The 24,002-nt window shown below is 43.4% G+C and overlaps 1 protein-coding gene and 1 pseudogene across 6 annotated transcripts in view; one reads left to right on the top strand and one right to left on the bottom strand.

Moving 5' to 3' along the window:
* Window positions 1–24,002, bottom strand: part of CAMSAP1 (calmodulin regulated spectrin associated protein 1) — a 53,478-nt gene that overhangs the window by 29,064 nt on the left and 412 nt on the right. For 5 of the 6 annotated variants that reach the window (XM_075259492.1, XM_075259490.1, XM_075259491.1 and 2 more), the window contains exons 2-3: window positions 20,466–20,628; window positions 8,323–8,585 (exon numbers count right to left, since the gene is read on the bottom strand). In XM_075259492.1, the coding sequence (XP_075115593.1) occupies window positions 8,323–8,585; window positions 20,466–20,628 (426 nt within the window). Of the gene's footprint in view, window positions 1–8,322; window positions 8,586–20,465; window positions 20,631–24,002 lie in introns of those variants that run through there. The other variant, XM_075259495.1, reaches the window with a different exon arrangement.
* On the top strand, window positions 3,550–4,575 carry LOC142184697 (cyclin-T2 pseudogene; annotated as a pseudogene).

Here is a 24,002-nt window from a genome sequence, read left to right as displayed (position 1 = left end):
GGGGCCAGACAGAAGTGCTTGGCGGGCCGCAGTTTGAGGACCCCTGCTCTAGATCATACAGGAGCTCTTATCGATCCATCGAAAAAAAATGAATAAAATTGATATACATTATAGGACCAAGGGTTCTCAATAAGACCTCTATAGGGGGGTCAGATACCAATTTTGCACTTGGAAATAAGTCTCATGTGTACTTGTCGCCATGTGCGCGAGTGGAATAGTTGCGGGGTCAATGTCACCCAGCAGTGGTGCCAGTGATCAGTGACATCTCGGATGGCAAGCACTTAACCTCTCAGATGCTGTTGTCAGTTGCAACTGTGGGATCTGAGGGGTTCCTAATACCTTCAGATTGAGATACTAAACTGCTGCCAGGCAGCGACAGAACATAATGGAAGCGGTACGTTTAATACTGCAGCTAGGACCCTTCTTAAAGTGATTCCACCATTAAAAATCAAATTTTTAGTAGATCACACGTACGAATAGCCTTAAGAAAGGCTATTCTTCTCCTACCTTTAGATGTTTTCTCTACGCCGCCATTGGGTAGAAATCCCGGTTTCCATCGGTATGCAAACGAGTTCTCTCGAAGCACTGCGGGCGTTCCCAATGGTGCGAGAGAACTCTCCGGCGCCGTTCCTGAAGAAAATGGAGGCGGTGCTGGAGAGTTCTCTCGCAGCATTAAGGATGCCCCCAGTGCTGTTTCAGCGCTGGGGCCCGCCCCAGTGCTGCAAGAGAACTAATTTGCATACAGACAAAAAACAGGATTTCTACCAAACAGCATCCCGGAGAAGACATCTAAAGGAAGGAGAAGAATAGCCTTTCTTAAGGCTATTCCAACGTGTGACCTACAAAAAAAAAAAAAAAAAAAAAAGAGTGATTTAATGGTAGAATCTCTTTAAGGTTCTCAGGCCTACCATAGAAAGATTACCAATGAGCTCTGAATGGGAGTATTAACACTCATTCCCCAAAATGGAATCAACAAAACCTATATCATGCTCCCCCACCCCCTAAAGACACCTTATACAGATCCATACACAGAAATCTAAATTTATTTTTACAGGTGTTACAATAGGAGGATGCAAACAAATATTTTTGGATTTTCGTTATTGACTCCCCTCCTTCCAAACCCCATAACCTTTTTATTTCTCTGCGCCCAGAGCCAAATGAGGTCTTAATGTTTGCAGGACAAATTGTTCTTCATGATGCTACTATTATTTATTCTGTACAATGTACTGGGAAACTGGAAAAAAATTCAGAATGGCGGGGATTTGAAGAAAGTTCATTTGTGCGATTTCTTATAGGCTTAGTTTTTACGTGTTCACTGTGCAGCCAAAATGACATGTCATCTGTATTGTATGTTCCTGTACGATTCTGGGGATACCAAATTTATATGGTTTTATTTACATTTTAACCCCTTAAACAAAAATCCAAAACTGTGTTTTTTGTTTTTTTTTCTCTAAAAGTCGCCACAAAGTGTTAGCCCTGACCCCTATACTGTCCCCTAGTGAAGCGCAGAGATTGTCTCATATTTATCTCTTGCATAGTCTATAGGACTCCACAGAGACTGTTCCATACTCATATCTGTTCTGATGGTAAATGCCCCTGCTGTAGTATGGAACCCGCACATCTCCTGCATATGATGTGGGAGTGTCGGGAGTTAGCCAATTACTGGACTCAGGTACTATCCTTGCTTGGCCGGGTGTATTCTATTGCCCTTCTGCGCTCACCGTTACTTTGCCTTCTAGGTCATTTGGGGGAGGGTGTGGACCCAGAAAGCCCGGAATTTATAGGGTTGTCTAGGGTGTTGTACCAGGCAAGAAAATTGATTGCTTACTATTGGTTGGACCCGAGCCCTACTTCTCTGGTGGACTTGATATCCAGAATCAATAATACTATTAGGCTGGGGAGGGGAGAATATACACAAAGAAAGGCCCAAACTAAATTTGAAAAAATTTGGGGGGCATGGTTGGATACACCTGGTCTTCCCTCCCAGTCTCTCACTTTTACTTTATCCATTTCCCTGACTGCTATTATTTGCTATGAATTGAGAGATGTTTGAGAGATTTAGTGGGGGGCCCTAATGGACTCCCCCCCTCCCACCCTTTATATGTCAGATTGTGTCTATCCAATTTAAAAAAATAAATTAAAAAAAGTGTCGCCATATTCTGACACCCATAACTTTTTTTTATACTTCTGTGTACGGGGATGCATAGGGCATCTTTTTTTGCGGGGCCAGGTGTACTTTTTAGTTCTACCATTTTGGGGAATCGTTATTGCTTTGAGCACTATTTTATTCAAATTTTTATCAGAGGCAAAACTGAAAAAAATGGCGGTTTGGCACTTTTGACGGCATTTACCGTATAAGAAAAATATTTTTATAGATTTGTAGTGCGATTTCAGACACAGCAATACCTAACATGTATGTGTTTCACAGTGTTTAACTACTTTTATATGTGTTCTAGGGTGTGTGTGGGGGGGGGGGGTTGATTTGAATTTAAATACTTTTTAATTTTAAAAATTTTACACTTTTTTTTTGCATTTATTAGACCCCTAGGGGTCTGGAACAAGGCTCTCCAGCTGTCATGCCAGTGTGACATCCACCCTGGAGCTTGCTCCAGGTGCCAGCGATCACCGGCAAAATGGCAGCGCCCATGTGCTGCCAGGAAAATGGCGCCTCTGACAGCTTTGACCAAGGCGCCAAAAGGGTTAAAGCTCACGATCGGTGTGGGCACCAACCGTGGGCATTAGCGCATGGTGTCTGCTGTGTGACACAGCAGACACCAGGCAGCTATGGCAGCCGCCCGACTCCCGTGTGGCCACCATAGTTAAACACCCGGCATCAGGAAGGGATTAAAGAAGTCGTTTCATGTCCTTGAGCACACACGGTTTTAAATACCACTAGGGGGCCGATCTCAGCGCACTGTCGGCTTTCCCTTTACATGCCCAGGGGCAAGAAATATCGGTGCAGTTACTGATATTTCTTCACTATCAGAAGGGCATTTCTGACAGTCTAGCTGGGAACGCCTCTCCTGACATTACTGTCCATAGCGCTGTACTGTCAGAGGGGGCGTTCCTTACCGTCCAGCCATGACGCTAACCTGTGAGGAATGCCCCTCCTGACTGTACTCGTCCATAGACTAGTACTGGGGGTACTAGTACTAAATTCAGCACACTGTCTGCTTTCTAACGGTATATAAGACCACATGTGCCTGAGGGCATGAAAGGTTCTCTTTAACATTATGTATGCCTACATATTACTTATTCGCATTGCTGCAAAACTCCCAAAAAATGATAACAATAGCAATTGACTCTGCTGGAAAACATATGCTAAGAGGAGGCCCTATAAATAAATAAATATATTATATATACACACACATATATATATATATATATATATATATATATATATATTCATATATATTCATAAAGAAAAGATATGCAAATTAGATGTCCTGATGTGGGAGGAGCCTGTGCTTGTGATGCGCTAGGTTCCGCATGATGCACTAGCTGGTTCTACATTTCACTGTGTTCAGTTAGTTTCGTGGAGTTTAGAAGATGGAGGATTTCCAGACTCTAACCCCTTCTTGGTTATATACCAAAAAGCAATTGAGAAAGAGCCCTTCGAGGCAATGTGGCCTACGAGCCCATAAAGAGCTTATTTACCGCCAGCAGGCGGGACTACTTATTCTGGACATGGGGCGGCGGCTCCATGTGTCCAGAGTGACCGTCAGCACGGCCATAGTGTACATGCAGCGCTTCTACATGGTACAGTCATTCACCAAGTATGACAGATATGCAGTGGCCACCGCCGCACTATTCCTAGCGTGCAAAGTGGAGGAACAGCCACGTTTGGTGGCAGACGTCATCACAGCTTGCCACGTCTGCCTGTACCCTAAGAGATCGCAGCTGCACACACAAAGCCGGACTTACCCGGCCACCGCGGATGAGATTCTCCAGCTGGAGACAATCCTACTTCAGACCTTAGGATTTGACATTACAGTTGAGCATCCCTATGAAACTGTTGATGTATGTGCCAGCTCGGTGAATGCCAGCGAAGCCGTTACCCGCACGGCCAACAACCTGGCTACCAGCTGCCTAATGATGACGACCTTCTGTCTACAGTATAAGCCACAGGTCATAGCATGCGTATGTATATACCTGGCGGCAAAGAGGCAAAACTTTGAAATACCCCTACCCAAAGGAGCAAAGTCCTGGTGGGAAAGTATTGATAGGACATTACCTAAAGATCTCATAGAAGACCTAGCAGGAGATCTCCTGCACATCCTGAGAAGAAACTGTCTTAGACTGCGAGAACTGCCCACAGATGATATACCAGTTCCTGAACTGTGGAACCGAGAGGACGTAGCAATGGAGCAGATGCGCCGATACTTCCGAACAGGTACATCTGCCACAAAAAGACCTGATGAAGGAGATGCCTCAGAGCAGGCGTGCAAGAGGCGAAAAACATCACCATTAACCATTACTGGTAGTGTCAGCACTGAAGACCTGGAGCATCAGCCTGAGGGGGACAAGATCACAACCCCTGCTGTGGAAGAAGACGACCAAGATCTACAGACGTAATCATTCTGCTGGGTTTTCACGTTATTAATAAATGATATGAGATCTATTATATGTCTGGTTATTTACATGTTTATGGTCCTTGGAGAACCCAATGATACTGCTCTAAAGCAGAGGGTTTGGGAATTACAGGGGTATCAAACTGCTGACTACACAAGCTGAAAATTCAGGAATTTGAAGTTGACTTTTTCAGCCTTGCATTCATTTCAGTGGGAGTTCTCAGAAGAGAATTTGCCTAAAGATAGCGCATGACACTTAATTTTTCAACTATACGCATTATAAAGCGGCTGCCTGGGAAACCCGCGGACCCCATACATTATAATGGTGTCCGTGTGGTTTCAGCACGAAACATGCAAGCAGCACTTTTCTCTCCTCATGATTGGTGTGGAAACAGAGTGGAAACCACACGCAACCCATTATAGTCTATGGGGTCACAGGCTTTCCAGGTAACCGCTTTTTAATGCATATAGATTTCCATTTGGAGGGGGTCCCATGCAGTCTCTCCAAACAGAAACCCAAACGCAAATGTGAACTGGGCCTGGGGAAGAAAGAAAAATAAAATCAGGGTCTGCCTTCCTTTGACATGAATGAGAGGCAGATTTCAAGTGGAATTTCGAGCTAATTTTGAGGTACAACCCACCTCTTCTGTGCGAACATACCCTTATTGACCCTTGGCATATTCATGATTTGCTATCGGAGATATTTACTCCACTTTTCCTGTGCACCGGCTCTGATGCCCATGGCCAAGGATGTAGCTGCATTACATGGAGCAAAGCATTGAGACGCCCACACATTCCCAGCTCACGTGGTTTAGGCTCTCCATGTATAGGGGATATGAAGAATAGTGTTGAATACACCAGTCTTCATAAATGTCCCCCAATAACTGCAGAGGGGGCACCTCATTTATAAAAGAGACACACTCCACACGTCAATGAAAGACATCGGGAAGGGGGGGGGGGGGGATTTTTGCGCAAGCAAACATATACACAACATAATAAATCCGCCCTACTGAGTCAGCCCCGTGTTGGCCACTTTTCCTGCACCATGTCCTCCGCGTCCCCAGTTCTGTAACTTTGTGAGGTCTGTCTGTACTTCGTGGCTTAGTTTCTGCAATTCCCAAACACTTCCACTTTTCAATAATAACACTGATAGCGGATGGCGGAATATCTAAGAGCGAAAAAATCTCAGGAAGGGACATGTAACAGCGGTGACTCCTACACAGGATTCAGTGAGCTCCAGCCATTTTGTCAATAATATTTCATTATGAGGAGCTAGGATTTATACAATCGGGGACAATGGGACTGAAAGAAACCCCAAAATTCATACAGTACACCTCTAATATATATGACTACAGCTTAAGTGCTGTAACGCTGCACAGAAATAGGACATTAATTCTAAAGTAAACACATTAATATGGACAAGAGGAGAAGCCTGACGTATCTGGATGTGGTAAGATGTAAACCGGCTCTGCACCTTTGCTTGGGCAGGACAATACTATAATGCAGATCACAAATACACCCACATATCATAAATAAAGGGTGCACCGGCATTTTTAGAAAGCTGATGAACCGGTCATATAGTTACATAACAAGTCAGTGTCACACACTTTATTACCAAAATATTACAAAATAAGTGGTGGGATCCTAGGCACCCGCACTACTCTGGTGTAGGAGGTGATAAACCATTCCATACCTCATGGCGGACCGTATGGCCTGTCACTACATCACTGCATTAACTACCATATTACATGTCCATAGGAGGTCAGTATTCAAGAAACCAGCCTAGGATAGTAAAGACAGTCAAGACAGCCTGCTGGACCTACATACGAATGGTTTAATAGGGACACCTACTCGTGTGCCAGAAATGTGTCACATCGGTTATCTTATCCCTCTTGACACTTGCCCTGGCAGCTCAAAGACACACTAGGCACTGAGGAAAATTCACCAGCAGTGCGTGAGAGGAAATCTGAAATGTGAATCCCACACTAGGCCCAACACAGGAAAGTCTATAAAATACAGAGCCTCCAGACTCTCAGCCCCACAACTGCCCTATGACCCCCTGCATCAACTCTTCCAGAATATTGGGTCTATTATCTGGCAGCTAGGACCCGATGTGACGTATACATGACAACAGTGACTGAGTCTGACTTCCACAAGACCGTCCTCACCTATCGGCCACCCGTGCAGATCAGCCAAACCCATAATTTCGGTGAAGCCAGCCAACATTTAATGAGGGGGGCATGGAGTCCCTGTATAGCTGAAGCTATATAGCAACTGTAAAGCTAAGGCCACAAGCGGTGCAAAAATATTCTATAATTTAGGGTTTATGTGCAGCAACAGATGCGTTGCAAAACAGCATGGATGGCAGATGGAGGATATCCTTGTGCTACCCATGCCTCTACGGATTTCCTTTAGTGAGACAAGTATAAGCCCTGTCCTGAGTTTTGCCCTTGATATAGGTCGGTGTCTGTAAGGTGCCACAGAAAATAATAGATGGAAGTTCCTATCCTATTCAAGTAACAGAAGGGAAGCTGCAGCTCCTTCCACTGTATAGCAATGGCTCAGGGAACTCCGCAGTACGAAGTGTGCATTAAAGGCTGGGAAACCCCTTTAAATTTACCTTTAAAACTGTTGCATTTTTCTCCCCAGATTTATATGAGGGGAAAACAGGAGAGCAGTGCAAAACTTTTCTACTGTGTTTTCCATGTGTTTTGTTTTTGTTTGTTTTTTTTTATTTAAGTTGCATTTCACTTCGTGCTGCCTTATCCCAAGGTGCTCTCTTTGTTTTGCAGATTTTGCTACTATTTTTGCCAAACCTAGCAGCAGCTACAGAAGGATCGGGAATATTTAGGAAATTCTTATTACTGCTCTATATACTCCTGACTTTGGCACAAAAAAAAAATAAATCTGATAATTGTCTTAGTCCTCCAATCCAAGTCCCTCCTGGTGAATACTATTCTGGTCATAGACACCAGTGCCAGAGAGGGGAACCCACAGTTATCAGACACTGATACGTCACAAATGTCTAAGGTGGTTACACCCCTCTAATGGATAAAGATCACATGGCTGCCCAAACCTTTTGTTGTGAGGGGGGAAATGAGCCACCAGAGAGGCTCAGCAGCAGCTACTGAGGCCACATTCATGCTTAGCCAAGCATACGCATGTATAGGGGCTGGGACAAATAGCTGCCTGCCGACAGCCATCTACTATGTATGTGAACAGCACAAATGTTGTATAGGAAGACTAACATTTTTTTCAATATACAGTGTGACACAAGTTGATCCATTGTGCTACTCCTATATAGTGACATCACACTGCTGATCACAAATCATTCATGTGTGTCACCCACCTGTAAACATAGGGTACAACTGATGCTGACAGATGTGCCATTCTCTTGTGAGGGCACCCATGAGGCTGGTGGATACAGAATATGGTCAGTGTCATCTACGCGCCTTTTAGTACGCTTACACTGACCAGTAACCAGGCGTTATAGGGATCAGAAAACATCCTACGTGAACAGAGGCAGAGATATTTTTTCCCCACCAATAGTAATTTATAATATTGAGCCAAAATGGAGGTAAATGAAGATAGACACAGGTCTACAGAATAAAACTGTCTCCAGATATCTTCCAGGCCTCACGCAATAAAAATGAATAGATCACACTGAAAGGACAGCACACCTCATCTGCACATGCATAACTTTATTCACAACACCCTCCCTATAACTTTTATCCCATCTCCTCATACAGACCATTTTGATTGGGGCACAGTTGAGGTCACTTTCGGACACCGGTGTGTCTTCGCTCTCCATGACGTAAATCCCCTTCTGTGACAAAGCCTCGATCACGGACTGGTGGCCCTGCAGCGCTGCCACCTGGTCCCCCTTAAGAATAAGGCTGCAGGCGCGGCAGTACAGCTCGCTGGAGAGGAGCAGCTTGATGACGGGTGGTTTAATGTGTTCCTGCTCATACTGGTCTATGTAGAAGGGGTCCTTCAGCTCCTCCGGAACATTGTCTGAAACAAAGCGAACGCAGGGGAGATTAATACACGTGTAATGATCAGATCAGACCAATAGAGAACAAATCATATTACCCCCACTATTAGAAATTCAATTAGCGCTTCTCCATTAAATGACACAATTTGTGTTTTAATATATCCAAAATGAAGAACACAGCGAAGTAAACAAAGCTGTGGTCAGTGACTAACACAACAGAACAAAAAGGAGATTCATGAGCTTATCATAACTGAGGACACGAGCGAGGACCTAAAGAGAAAGGGCCTATTCATGAATTATGGAGCGTTTATTTGGTGTCTCGGTGAGGCTTCCAGGCTGCAGATGGAGAACACAGATGACTACAGAGCGTACAGGACCACTGCCTCAACGTAAGACTGGCCACCTTCACTAGTGCCGTATATAGTCGTGTCAGCTCACACTTACAGTATGCATGGAGACGTAATGAGCTGAAGGGGAGTCACATTGATACCTACAATACACAAGAATAACTGTACAGGGCTGCTAATCTCACATCCAACCCAGGACATCATGCTATGTATGACTACTTAAAGGGATTTTCAGCAACTTCATTACCTATACTTAGTGATCGGTCAGGGTCTGACATCAGGGACCCCCGCAGATGAACTACACAAAGACAGCAGCATTCATGAGCATTGTGGCCTCTTCCCTATGCTGATAAAGCAGATTACCTGGCACAGTAGTGAATGGGGTGAACTGAAATAACAAGCAGAGTTACCATACAATGCACAGCGCTGTGCTTCGTACTCAAGGAATAGGCCACAGCACTCGGCAGAAGGCTGCAGATTCTTCAACCAGCTGATCTGTGGAGGTCCTGGATATCATATCTCCATCCATCACATGTTGATGACCTATCCTGAGGATACCAAAATTATAAAAAATTCCAGCATGCCATATAAAATATAACTTTTACTTCATATCAAAAGGATAAAAAATACAAGTAACAGGGATCCATGATGCAAAAAAAAAAAAAAAAAAAAAAAACACAGCTTACGCATTTGGGGAGGACATATTTGGCCCCTTACTCATAAGCTATGAGTAAGGGGCCCAATATGTCCAGTCCGAAGCGTGTAGGATAACTGTGTTGGGTTTTTTTTGTTTGTTTTTTTTATTTTGAATCATGGATCCCTGTTACTTGTATTTTTTATCCATTTGATACAAGGTAAACGTTATATTTTATCTGGCATGCTGGAATTTTTTTTTATTTTTATTTTTTTTTTATAATTTTGCTGTCTTTTTGAGCTCCCTTAACAGTCCGGAGGATTCTGTGCAGCCTTTCAACTGCGTGCTCATTTTCTCTTTATAATATAACAATACTGGTTTGAGCGGTGATTTCTGTGAACTTTATATCCTAAGGGTAGATCAAGTCCTTTTCAACAGGAGTAGTCCCATTTTATAAATTATATCATATAACTAGCAAATCTCATCAGTTTATGATTAGTAGGGATCCGTAAGAATGAAGATCCTCAACATCCCAATGAAGCTGTGCTGTAGATCCTTTCATAGGGGATGGCTGGTGTACCACCATGCAGGATAAGCAGCACTAAACCAATGCTACATCCCCTTCAGTCTCAGTGAGGGTCCCACTGTCCAGACCTGCGATCAAATATCCCCCTCAGTAAAGAATTCCAAAGTCCAGACCTGCGAGCAGACATCCATTAATTTTCCATGGACCAATGGTCTACAGAAAAATGGAGACATGTTCTATTTTGGTGCAGGACATGGAGCTTCACTTAAGTCTATGGGTCTGGAGAGAGAAGAGGTCCACTTCACTTTGGACATGTTGTCAGCAAAGTGCATCCCCGCAGCAAAGGAGGTTGGCATTAGAAAAATGACAAGTAATTCAGTATGTGGAGCTTCATGGACACATTACTGAAGGGCTGATATCACCACACAAGTAATGACACACATATGCATCATACAAACAAGTTTTACAGGTTACATACAAGTAGATGAGGCAAACAATAGAGATTATTACTGTCATCATTCATTGCAGCTGCCAAGTGTTCAGCAAAATGGGGAGACAACCAGGGAACAGCAGAGACACCGATCTCCATCAACAACTGCTCACATTTCTGAAAACTCCCCAATGTACACTCACCGGCCACTTTATTAGGTACACCTGTCCAACTGCTCGTTAACACTTAATTTCTAATCAGCCAATCACATGGCGGCAACTCAGTTAATTTAGGCATGTAGACATGGTCAAGACAATCTCCTGCAGTTCAAACCGAGCATCAGTATGGGGAAGAAAGGTGATTTGAGTGCCTTTGAACGTGGCATGGTTGTTGGTGCCAGAAGGGCTGGTCTGAGTATTTCAGAAACTGCTGATCTACTGGGATTTTCACGCACAACCATCTCTAGGGTTTACAGAGAATGGTCCGAAAAAGAAAAAACATCCAGTGAGCGGCAGTTCTGTGGGCGGAAATGCGTTGTTGATGCCAGAGGTCAGAGGAGAATGGCCAGACTGGTTCGAGCTGATAGAAAGGCAACAGTGACTCAAATAGCCACCCGTTACAACCAAGGTAGCCAGAAGAGCATCTCTGAACGCACAGTACGTCGAACTTTGAGGCAGATGGGCTACAGCAGCAGAAGACCACACCGGGTGCCACTCCTTTCAGCTAAGAACAGGAAACTGAGGCTACAATTTGCACAAGCTCATCGAAATTGGACAATTGAAGATTGGAAAAACGTTGCCTGGTCTGATGAGTCTCGATTTCTGCTGCGACATTCGGATGGTAGGGTCAGAATTTGGCGTCAACAACATGAAAGCATGGATCCATCCTGCCTTGTATCAACGGTTCAGGCTGGTGGTGGTGGTGTCATGGTGTGGGGAATATTTTCGTGGCACTCTTTGGGCCTCTTGGTACCAATTGAGCATCGTTGCAACGCCAAAGCCTACCTGAGTATTGTTGCTGACCATGTCCATCCCTTTATGACCACAATGTACCCAACATCTGATGGCTACTTTCAGCAGGATAATGCAATGCCATGTCATAAAGCTGGAATCATCTCAGACTGGTTTCTTGAACATGACAATGAGTTCACTGTACTCCAATGGCCTCCACAGTCACCAGATCTCAATCCAATAGAGCATCTTTGGGATGTGGTGGAACGGGAGATTCGCATCATGGATGTGCAGCCGACAAATCTGCGGCAACTGTGTGATGCCATCATGTCAATATGGACCAAAATCTCTGAGGAATGCTTCCAGCACCTTGTTGAATCTATGCCACGAAGAATTGAGGCAGTTCTGAAGGCAAAACGGGGTCCAACCCGTTACTAGCATGGTGTACCTAATAAAGTGGCCGGTGAGTGTATATGCATTACACAGTCTCAGTATATGCAACTGAAAGACCAACAGATCCACAGGGCACCTGGAAACTCCCAATGGAAGGAAAAACTTTGCAGGAAAAGTCTAGTTGACACAGCGAAGCTAAAAAAAAAAAAAAAAAAAAAAAAAAAACTAAAGAAACTGACTTTATTGGCATTTGCTGGAGCCAAAAAGAATATGATGAATAGAGCCAACAGGAGTTTCATCAAATCTCCTACACCACAAAAGTAGCATCAACTCTTTAAGAAGGGGTTATCCAGATTCCTCTACGGTTGGCCTATCCTATCCCATAATCATTTATACCACCTAAGCTGCATCAATGACATGAGAATCTATGGCAGCCCCAGCACTGCCACTAGATTTGCACCCAGACATAAAGGTGCCCAAAAGCGAAACACCTAATTCACAATGCCCTTTTCTGGCCAATTTTGATGAATGCCCCACATTGGGGTGTTATCAAGGCCTAAAAAGAATGACCATACATACTGATGTGAAGGTTTCTGCAGTCTCTATGCACTGGAGAGATATGATAGCAAGTATTGACAATGGTGATATTCTATTGAAGAGCACCACAGTCAGCCCCCCGAAATGGCTGATAACAGAGAAGAAGCAACTGTGTTCATGGTTTAAGATTACCACTAGTCTCTGCGATACCTCATCACTTAAGTTTGCTTCCTTACCTTGCATACTGTGACAGGTTTTGCTCTAAGGCTCCCATACTGAGGAAACGTCCCCACACCCTTAAGGTCACTAGTAATTCCCTTTGTACAAATACTTCTCTACATAAACGTTGCACATTTGGACCATTACATGCTTGCCGCCTTATTCCTGGTTCTTTTGTGCCTTTAAGAGTTTGTTTTCTTGGTTGAGAAAATATCAAAGACATTTCACACCAGCCCAGACAAACATTGTGAGAACCAAAGCTGCAAGTCATCCATGAAGGAATAAGTAGCCATAAAAATGTTATGCACTGATCACTTTTATACTGGAGCACCTGACTGACAAATCACAAAATCCTACTAACAATCCTAGTCTATAGCTGTAAGTCAAAACAGCACTGCAGTAAAACAAACCCAACTATAAAGTGAGCCCGTGTGAAGTGTAATGTTAGCATTATTGTGCAGTTATGTGCTCCTCTCCAGAGCACGGCATCCTATCCACTCCTCTGATGCACTCAGTGGGGCAGAATTACTAAAAGGAAGCTTTACTTTCTCCATTTTCCAACCGCTTGAAAAAAGTGGGCAGAGAATAAGGCGTAGATTGCAAGTTTGATGCATGGGAACTCACATGCTTGGAAGATGTGCCTGAATTATTAAGACTGGTGGAGGAAATGCCAGTCTTAATATCAGCCCTTGGTCCCAGTGTTTCTTGTATGACCAGGATGTCCAGCTCACAATGCCAGTCTACTAGAGCTTCTATTGGGGGGGGGGGGGTTATATATATTTTACTCACCTAATGGACACACACATTAATGTCTGCAAAGCTTGTCAATATTGAAAGGACTGGATGATCAGCTCTTGTATATGGGGGCGCAAGACCTTTCCATGGACAGATGATGTCAGGAAAAAGAAAAATCAGGCTGATTGATTTCAACATGTCCAATACATTGCTGCGATAAGCTGCTGCCAGACCCATCAGAAGACATGCATGCTTGGGGAACAAGTGTGCAGACCAGTCAGAAGAGATTTGGCCAGCTAGCAAATGAAGTACAGTGTCTCAACTCTTCATGAAACATGATTTTGGGAAATGCTGCAGAGTCCAAAGGCCTTTATAAAAACATTGCACAGCTCTGAACTACCACACATGTACACAAAACAGAAGGTCTATGTTTGACCTTACTGACAGTTTCCTATTGCCAATATCTGACAAAAACGTATGTGGTCAGACAGGTCTGTTGACATGGCTGTGTACAGTCACTTTGTTTTTCTATGTATGTTATGCAAAAACCCATTACAGGATCTTAAGTGCTCCATAAAGAAGGGCAGGAGCTGGGTTATTGTGGTTCACAATACTGTCCACAAGCTATTCAACTTTCCAATAGGTTTTCTATATCACCTCAAAAAAGCTCAAACACAATAAAGGAAATGTTTACATTCCTTTTCAGAATAAGAGATGGGAGGGACAAGAGTGTTGTTTGTTTGTTTTTTAGTTGTGTTGCTCTGGTTTAAAGCTTTCTTTTTCTTTATAAAGGACTAGTCTCTGCCCGCGACTTCGTCTGCGGGTTGTTGGCATCGATGATCTGCCTATATTCAGCAAATTGCTGCCGTCAATGGTTCGCCTTCTCCGGCATTTCGGCAGCTCTCAAGCTATCCTGCTGCTGACCTTGTTCCTCACGCCATGCCTGTGATTGTTCCGGCATCTCAGCAGCTTGCTGGGACACCATATAATGAGCGTATTGTTGGTGTTGATGATCCCCCTCAGCTCTACTTGAGGAGAACTCTGTGACTTCTGACTCCTTCATAGCTCTCGTTGTTTGCGACAAATTCGATTTTCTTTTTCCAGGCATGTTGAAAATTGGCAAACTGACAATTTGGATTCAAGGTGTTTGCCCATGCCAGTTTGTCAGCAGTGCCTGGAGCAGATCAGAAATTATGCAAATGCATGTGCACTGTGGGTTAGCGTGTGTTTACACACAGAGATAACAGACCTGGCTTTCTCAGAAGCTGAGATAAGAGCAGTGTAATATAGTATGTGTCATAAATTCATAACAGTTGTGAAGCCACATCATTTTCCGGGATAAAAAGTAGCCTATGTTTTAATCAAGGTTACACTCTACCTACGTGCAAAATTTCATTCAAATCTGTTTAGCCGTTTTTGCAGTGATTGAGGAACAAATACACAAACATCCAAACACAGAAAATTTATAATATTAGTAGGATAGGATTGTGTCCATTTTGCCCTAAGGAAGAGTCATCAATAAGAGCTTAGTGAAGAAAGATTGGGTGAGGTCAATACAGCCTTATCCCATTCACTTCTATGGGACTATCCCGAGGATAGGTCAGCAACAAAAATGAACTGGACAAACTTTTCACCCACGTTGCTCCAAAGAGCTCATATCGAGGCAATGGAGGTCGCAATTCACAAGAGAAAAAAAAACACTGTTTGATTCAGGTGACCCTAACACATCTCTGTGCAGGTCTGGGGTGATAGGTTGGGCTGTGGAGACTCCCTTTAAAAGGAAATCTGTCACGGAAATTTGGGACACTAAACCACCCAAAGGTCCTTTATTGTCCCAAATTGTTACAACGCCAGCAGCGCCTGCAATAAAAACAAACATAAATCTTTATACATTGTCTATCTCTGAACACAACTTATAGTATAGCAAGTGGAAATACTACAAGTGTGACAAGCAGATAGTATGCAGGGTTATAGACCCACATTGTAGTTTTATGATGCAGAAGATACACTGGGACATAACCAATGAATGTGATTTTTGTCCCTGTCTGTACGACTTTAGGTTTTCCTGATTTAGGCTAAGGCCCCATGGGATGTCCCACAGCAATAAAGCGCTGCGTGAAAAACTGCAGCGGCAACGCACCATGGTTCTTTCCGCAGAGCTTTAGACAGAAAGGTCGTGGAGTTTTCCTCCACGGACTGTTACAATTATATCTATGGGGAAACCATCGGCATTTCCGTAAATATAATAGACATGCTGCGATTTCCAAAACCATACTGGTTTTGGAAACTGTGGCGTGTCCACACTGTGGTTTTTACCGCAAAGTGGGCATGGGATTCGCTTGAATCCCATCCACTTTGCCTGTACTGTAAAACGCTGCGGGCAAATCCAGCCTTAGGGTATGTTCACACCACAGAAACCTTTTTGTGCTGTGTGACTTTTCGGCGTGGCTAGCCGCAACGGGATTCTGATACAGTGCATCAACATTCTGCTCCTTATTAGACCCGAAAGAATGGGCCTAATCAGGAGTGAGTCTCGAGCCGCGGACGCCTCAGCCGAGGAATCCACAGGTAGATATGGCATGTTACTTCTTTTTCCCGCTAGCTGAAAAAAAAAAAAAGAAATCGATAGCAGGGGGAAGCAAGGAACTCCCATTGAAATGAAATGAAAGAAGATTCCACGTCCAAATTCACCTGCAAAAAAACTCAGTGTGAACATATCCTAACGGGTAAAGAAAATTTGGAGGAAAGTACAGGAAACCTTTCACACTGTGTGAGATGATTTTTTGCCCCGGTGCCTTGCGAAGTGTCCACACAGTGCAGCACGGACTTCCATGATCTGCAAAAGTTTGTTACATATTTTGACTCCTCCATTGAACTCCTCAGGACAGTTCGGAAAACATTTTGTGACACTAGATGACATGTTGGGGATTTCAGACACCGCACCACACATCAATTTCTGCTGAGAAAATTGTTAAAATCTAATTCGCTATTTTGGTATTTTGCTAATACCATATTTTGGTATATGTGAGAATCTACCCTTTGTCATAAGGCTAAATGCACATGACCAAATGTACATGCCGAAGGGGGCCAATCACATAGCAGAAAACACTAGGAGGACATTTGAATGTCATTCATCTTCCATTGCCTGTTTCCCTCTGTTCTTATGCCATGGAGAAGGATAGAACCTGCTCAATAATCATCAGAATGGAGCATTGCACCCCCTTCAGGAAACACTATCTGCACACTTGGTCATGTGCATGAGGCCCAATACAACTAGAAAAAGATGACTGCTTGCGATCATTCAATAGATAGCAGCTCCTTACAGTAGTTTGGCTTCCGAGAACCATTCCTATTTTAATGTACTTCATCTGAACCAGCCTTGTGACCAAAAACCTCAGCAAGAGCAAACCATAAGCAACAGATACATAAAGGAACATGGAAAACAGAAAAACTTGTCTTTTATTCATTTCCACCATTTTATAGCACAAAACCCAGGCTAAGCTCAGACCTGACTCCTCTAACCTTTTTACTTACAAGCGCCAAAACTTCATTTATGTAGGCTAGGTTCGCGTCACTTATTTAATGTCCGTTGTCCTTATCCATCACATGAAGAGACTGACATTACTGACATTAAATGACGGGTGCAGATTGAGCCTCTTCTGTAAGTTGTTCGTCTGAAGTCATCTTCAGTAATGTTTTATGGGGGGGGGGGACGTTGGGCAGAACTTTTTATTTTATTACAAAAGTAAAGAAAGATGACAGAAGAACGCCATTTTGTTTACATAAGAGTCAATGGGAAGAGACATTGATGGAGGGGGCTTTACTCTGCCATAGTAAATGTCCGTTACTCTCATCCTATGATGGATCACAACAATGGACATTAATAATAAGGTGTGCACATAGACTTACAGTGGCAGAAGTTGGGGCGCCTACAGCCCATAAGGGAACTGAACTTCCAGGTGAGCATTAGGAGAATCATTAAACATTGGACTTCTCAATACATCCAATTGTACCAGTTATTGGGCAATTTATTACAAGTGGTCATGTGCCAACTGCAGCAAACTCAATAAGGAGACATGAACAACCACCACCCCCCCTTCACCAACACAACCCCCCGAACAGAGAATTCACCCATAATGCTGTGGTTCCACAAGTAAATGTGTATGAACGTACACGTAATGAGTATCATGCCCATGGCTAATAATTACACAGCCTGAGCCATTTACAAAGGCCAGGTTACATGGACTCTATACATAGGACAAACACACACAACTTGTTTATCAAGAGGACTTTTTTTGTGCCCTTGAGAATTGGGAGAGAACTCATTGGGGTCCAGGAGTTACCGCAAGATAACCAGGACGTGGGTAGCAATCCTATGGATTTCACCTGAAACACTTGGCTCTTGTAGACATTCATAAGTCTATGGCTCAAGCTACAGAAGATCCTGAGAAGTCTGTTCTACTGGATAATTTATTGTTTTCTTCCTCCGTTACTCCTTGTACAAAAGTATTAATATATTGACATCCGAGTATAACCACTTGAGGGGGAGGGGGATGTTCTACATCATACTGTACAATCAGTGCTAGACTGTAGGGACACACCCTTTTGACAAGAACAACAGTAGCGTACCATGTGTCAATCAATTTATTCATCAGTTTACACGGTGCACAACAGAGAAACACCACTGAACACAGTAATAAGAAAAAAAAAAAATCTATCCATCCATCTATCAGAAGAGGTGACAGGTCATCTATAAACCAGCCTTCTCCTTGGGGTTCTTAGCCCTCAGACTCCCAGAATAGCTAGACTTTGTCACAGCCAAATAAGGTTTAAAGTGTACGTACTCTACCCTGTCCCATCTCCCACACTCCCATAGGAAATAAGTAAAGTGGCAGGCTACATATTTGACCTGGCGTTTATCAAAATGGAGTATTGAAGCCCCAAACTCAGCATCAAAAGGGTCCTAGCAGCCAGGCCCTGCCAATCATGAAGTTATTTCCAATCCTATTGATAGAGGATAACTTTATAACTTTAAGGAGTTGTCAGGTTTAAGCAAAGAACAAAGCTCAGCTACAAAGAATGTCATGCCCTGGAGGACCTGTCCTGTATTACACAGGCAACTCACTGATATAAAACTATAATGCCCCATTTGCCCTGGGGTTGCACTGCAAGGAAACTGGTGCAAGGTTTCCCCACACACTACTTAAGATCGGTGGCCACTTTATGATCAGGTTTTTGTCAAGGGACCCTTCCATATGTAAGAATTTGCCCAAAGCCAAAGAGTATGAAACACCGAATAATCTAAAGAGATTTAGTAAACCAAACATAAGTCCACTATTTCTTCTGGTTACCAGTCTTGTGGTTCAGAGCGCACACGGCTGCACTTTAGCTTCTGGAGTGAGACATCAGAACAGTATTTTCAGCAATTCACTGAAACACAACAAAACCAACAAACTGTGCTCACCATCTACCCACCATTGGCTACTGACATGAAGCAACTGTGCAAAGTATAGCCGCAAGAAAGAAAATGAAAGAGTAAACTTCAGAAGTTATAATTTACAGTAGACAAACATGGCTGCCTCATATAGACGCCTCCAATGACCCCCATGTAGTACAGAGCAGCAGCATCCACCACACTATATCCAGAGCTTAGTACCTAGCTATACACAAGAGAGCCAAAGCCAGGACTACATCTAAAAGAGAGGAATATGCAGCCAAATATGGACGTGGCAGAACAGTTACATTTTTCTATTTGCAGATTTCCACAATAAAACCCATTTCTCCCTTTTATGATCTAGTCTTCCATTTGGCTATTGCTTTATACAGCATGTGCAGCCGAGTGCTCTGAAAACACAAGCAAGTCTCAGCTGCAGTATAAATGGAAGTGTGGTTAATAGGAGGCCAATCCAGCGCGGTCATGACGGTGCAGAACATGACATCACTACTATTTCTGGACAATTAAAAATCCTAAGAGGAGGGTGAAGCAGAAAAATATAAAAACCGTGTTAGTTATATATCGATACTTTAACAGTCACTGTAATGCTAGAGAATTAAACTTGTGCCATGCAGTCAGGAAAGTTTCATGTGACTCCTGAGACTGCGTCCATATTGGTCTTTGCTCAACTTCTTCATCAATAGAGCAGAAATATTAAAAAAAAAAACATTTAAAGGAGTTAAAGGGTTTTAAAGAGGTTATCAAGAGTACCTTCCCTGGGTTCTAGATAGGCTGAAACTCAGGTTTCCAGGATGGTTCCAATCCTGGGTCACATGAGCAAAGCCAGCACTTGCCTCTATTCACCTCCCCACCCATTCACTGCTAGTTACCTGTATTATATGTAGCATTGGCAGAACAGCACCCATGATACTGGTAACTACACAGGAGAAGGCAGAGTGACTGGGGTGGTGGGTGCTGGTTCTGATTCTGTGACCCAGGCTCAGGACTAGGATAGAAACTTCAGGTTAGACCCAATAAAAACCAGGAGAATTAAGTTTGTATAAAGTCTCAATACACCGCATGTCCAACTACCACCAGAGATAGGCAAAGTACTGTCTAATTTCAGAAGCCTGACCCCAAAGCAAATGACATTACAAAGACTGACTGACTACTCATACTGACATACCTTCTCATACTGGAAATCTGCCACACTCTGCATTGCCTATGAGACATCACTGTCAGAATAAACTCGGAATACTTACTATGTAGTCTGTATTTACAGCCATATGTCCACAGGACCAATCAGTATGTATTTTTTAAGATTAAGGGGAAAAAACCAAAACAAAAACAGAGTGACCCGAGGAAACCTATGTAAATACAGGGAGGTCATACAAACTCCCTGCAGATACTGCCCTTGGTTGTGCCCAGGACCAACACTTCAGGGCAACAGTGCAAAAGTCTTAGCATTAGGAAATGACAGGACTGAAAGAATATACCCAGGATTAGACAGCAGGGCATGCTCTGTTTAGGAGTCACCATAAAGAAACCAGACCTCAAAGGGCCTATTAAATGGAGTACTATAAAAGTATATACCCCTCTAAGAAACAGGGGAAACACCATTTAAAAAAAAAACACCAAGGATCACAAGATCTCACCCCACACAATGCATGTTTATAGGAAAAGGTCAAAACTTACCAATTCCATAAGCTTTAGCACAAATCCACTGTAGGTTAGCAGCAATTTTAGCCCTGAAGGAATCGTACATGTCTGGAGGTACAACCTCCACTGGACAGTCTGCAAAAGAATCCATTTTTCTTCTAGTGCTGTCTCCAGAAGCACAGACACCAATATCCACCATCTAGATAAAAGAAAAAAAAAACAAACAAAGCATTAAAATGGAAGGCAAGTCCGAGATCTTAAATACAAAAAAAGAAAGTCTATGAGTGGTCATGTGGCGTTAAACGTTTAATAATCTAGTCAGTGGTTTCCAATATATACCCACTGTGTGAAAGCTGAGTGACAACCAACATGGCCGACATTGCTACTTCTACAACCGTGGTCCCCTAATCGTTTCATCATTGAGGAGAGCTCAGTGACAAGCCCTAGGGGAGCAGCAATATGATGTAACCCAAATTCCACATATGATGTAAGAAGATCATAAATATAAAGTAAAGTTTAGCTCTTATCCACCTAGTGTTTGGATAGGTTTTCCATCAGGAAAACATGGCTGCCCTCATGATACCGTTGGGGGTAAAATAAGATGTGCAACAATCAAAAGAATGCTGTCATACTATAATTGTAAGGCCTTGTTCACACTGCAGTGCGAGGATCTGCTCAGAGTATGCAGCAACAAAGTGACAGAAGCCAATGGACCCCATTATCAGTTATGAGGATCTATTGCAAGCCGGTAGTGTCCACTGTGTGACATATCCGGAGAAGAGTCACAGCAAAAGTCACAACAGTAGTGTGAACTCAACCAAATTTGTATGAACATTACCTTGAGAGCTCACTGTGTCTGTTCTATCATAAAGACTGAAAAACAGAATTCAGGCTGTAAAAGATTAGTCACAAGACTGACACCAGGGGGTGCCCGATGAACCCCCACTAACTTATATAGGGCTCAGTCAGGTACTGCCAAGGAGTATCTGTACAAATGTGACCACAGTATCTCTTGTAGGAGACCCTTCTGTTAAAACAAAGGGATTATCCACAATAGACCCCTTGGCATTATTACCACTTAGGTAAAAAAAAAAAAAAAAATTAAAAGTGTTGTCCACGATTTTAAGATTGTATGGGGAAGACAACAGTGGATACCACTCACAGAAGTGTGCAACTGTGGTGATAACACATGGGCAGGTGTATTGGGATACAAAATAAAACTAACAGGTCAGTGTCCTAAGTGATAAAAACACGGCTAACACACGTCTGAGCACATGGAGCCTTACTTGTTAAAACTCCCACCACTCCTGCTACGGTGACATCACATACATCACCCAGGTGACCGCTGCAGTCACTTACTGACACTCGCACGTATGACACGTGAAGACTGAGGCCAATGATTGGCTGCAGCAGTCACAAGAATAATGTATATGATGGAGGTTATAGCCAGAGTGATGGGGATGGAGCTTTAGGGGACTTTACCAGTAATAACTATTCTTATTTCAATGACCGCTCTCATGCAATTTTCTAAAAATCCCAAACTCCTCCTTTAAAAGCAGACATACAAGGAAACAACAAGAACTCTTTAAGGGTCATGTTTTTCCAGTGTAGTTATTGGAAGCAGTACTAAAAACACTGCAGTACACAGTCCTAAATACATATATGCAGCTTTCATTGAAAGAAGAACCATATAGTTATATTAAAAAACCATAAACTATACAACTTCATGCGCACATCACATGGACACAAAGAGGAAAGTAGCTCCTCGCTCCGGGGCCCTGGCTCTTTGTTGCTCGAGCTCCAGGTCCATAGATCACATAATAAAGATGCTCTGAAGACTGACGCTTTGTATGGTGGGGGGGGGGGGGGGGATGAAATCTCACTGTGCAGTAGATTTTCATGACATTGAGGGGCGCATGGCATGAGGTAATTGTGTGTTTTGGGAGTAGATTTTTTACAGACGTCAATACAAAGGCAGCTGCTGACTGGGCCAAAACAGACAATTCCCACCCCGTGCACAACAGACGGCCCTGCACCTCACACACTTCCAGGGCCCCGCTCTGTCTTGTATCCAGGCCCCACCTTAATTGTCAGCCCAGATCCGGTCTACTACAATAAACCCTAAACCATTATTATCTCATTGTGTCCAGTGACATGTAATACAATTACTTAATACACAGTCCACTAGACACATACAGTAGTTTGGAAGCCCCTTATATGTCAGATGTTACTAATATCATGTGCTACATGAGCTAATCTCCCAATCGGAGAGTTAGCATATAGAGTCTATAGGCTCCCACCCCCATACGCTTAACTAATTAGCACCAACACCTCTCCACTACTCCCCTGCATAAGCTGTATTAAGCTGTGCACCCTCCCATCACACCAGCCCCCCTTCCTGAACACACCCACCATTCATTGCAACTGTGGCTTCATACTGCCTGACTTTAGGCACACACATTAAGATTTGGCAGGGAATCATCAAAGTAAGCTCTAATATATAAATCCCAAATATTTCCTGCAATGTCCAAAGAACAGATCTGCATCAGCTGCAAAGCATAGTGACCACCACCATACTGGGAGTTGTAGTTTGTGAGTTTAAAGAACACAGCCTATAGAAAGAAGCATTATCTGTATTGGGTGCCGATCCCCCAATGATGATCTGATCGTTGACAATTTAGATCAGGTGTCTAATTGCTGTGGAACTACAACTCCCAGAATGCTACAGTCACTTTTTTGGGTGTTCTAAGAACATCCGAGCAAGTGTGCATGCTGGGATAAGTAGCGTCATAACAGCTGGACTGCTGAAGGTGCAGATTTGTGGTTTACACACAGATCTGTGCCCCTCTGGACGAGAGATACTATTCCACTCTATTACACCAATGCACCCTAAAAAGGGCATAATTACGGGAAAATAAAATCTAGATAACCCCTTTACTATTAGCCATACAATCAGGGGTATTCCCGCACCATAAAGTGATATTTCATCACTATGAGGATGGGCCACAATGTTCCCTTCATTCTCAGGATCACTAAGGCTTCCTAGAAATAAGCCATTACTTTACAAAATAGAAATGCCCTTTTAATAAGCCTGCTCCAAGGGGCAGCCATGTTTCGGCACCCCAGCAGCTGTGAGACTACAATTCCCAGCATGTCTACTTGATCTACTATTCTTAGAGCTGTAATATAAGTGAACAGAACATGCTGGGAGTTGTAGTTTCACAGCAGCTGGAATGCCCTGGTCTACTCCCCAAATCAGCTCTCCATCCTCTAAACTAAAGCAGACTTCAGTGTCTACTACCTGCTGAGCGCCGCTGCGGGGAAGACAAGCGGGTCCTTCCCCCAGTACTGAAGCAGACTAGTCCTGGACCCCCATTATAGGTCACGATTAGACAGTCGACCCCCCTCTTGTGATTCTAGACATGGATAGAGACACAGTACGGTCTAGACAGCGACATATTATTTATAGTGGGATAGCTCCACCCAATTTGATGCCATCATCATGCCTTTAGCCCACGTCACTGCACCTCAGCACCATCACTGAAGTGAAAGGGACCCCCATATAAAGGGGTA

This window comes from Leptodactylus fuscus, chromosome 11 (assembly GCF_031893055.1).
Source record: "Leptodactylus fuscus isolate aLepFus1 chromosome 11, aLepFus1.hap2, whole genome shotgun sequence".
Classification (NCBI taxonomy): Eukaryota; Metazoa; Chordata; class Amphibia; order Anura; family Leptodactylidae; genus Leptodactylus; species Leptodactylus fuscus.
Note: the sequence above shows the minus strand (reverse complement) of the source record. Positions and strands in the feature narration are given on the sequence as shown.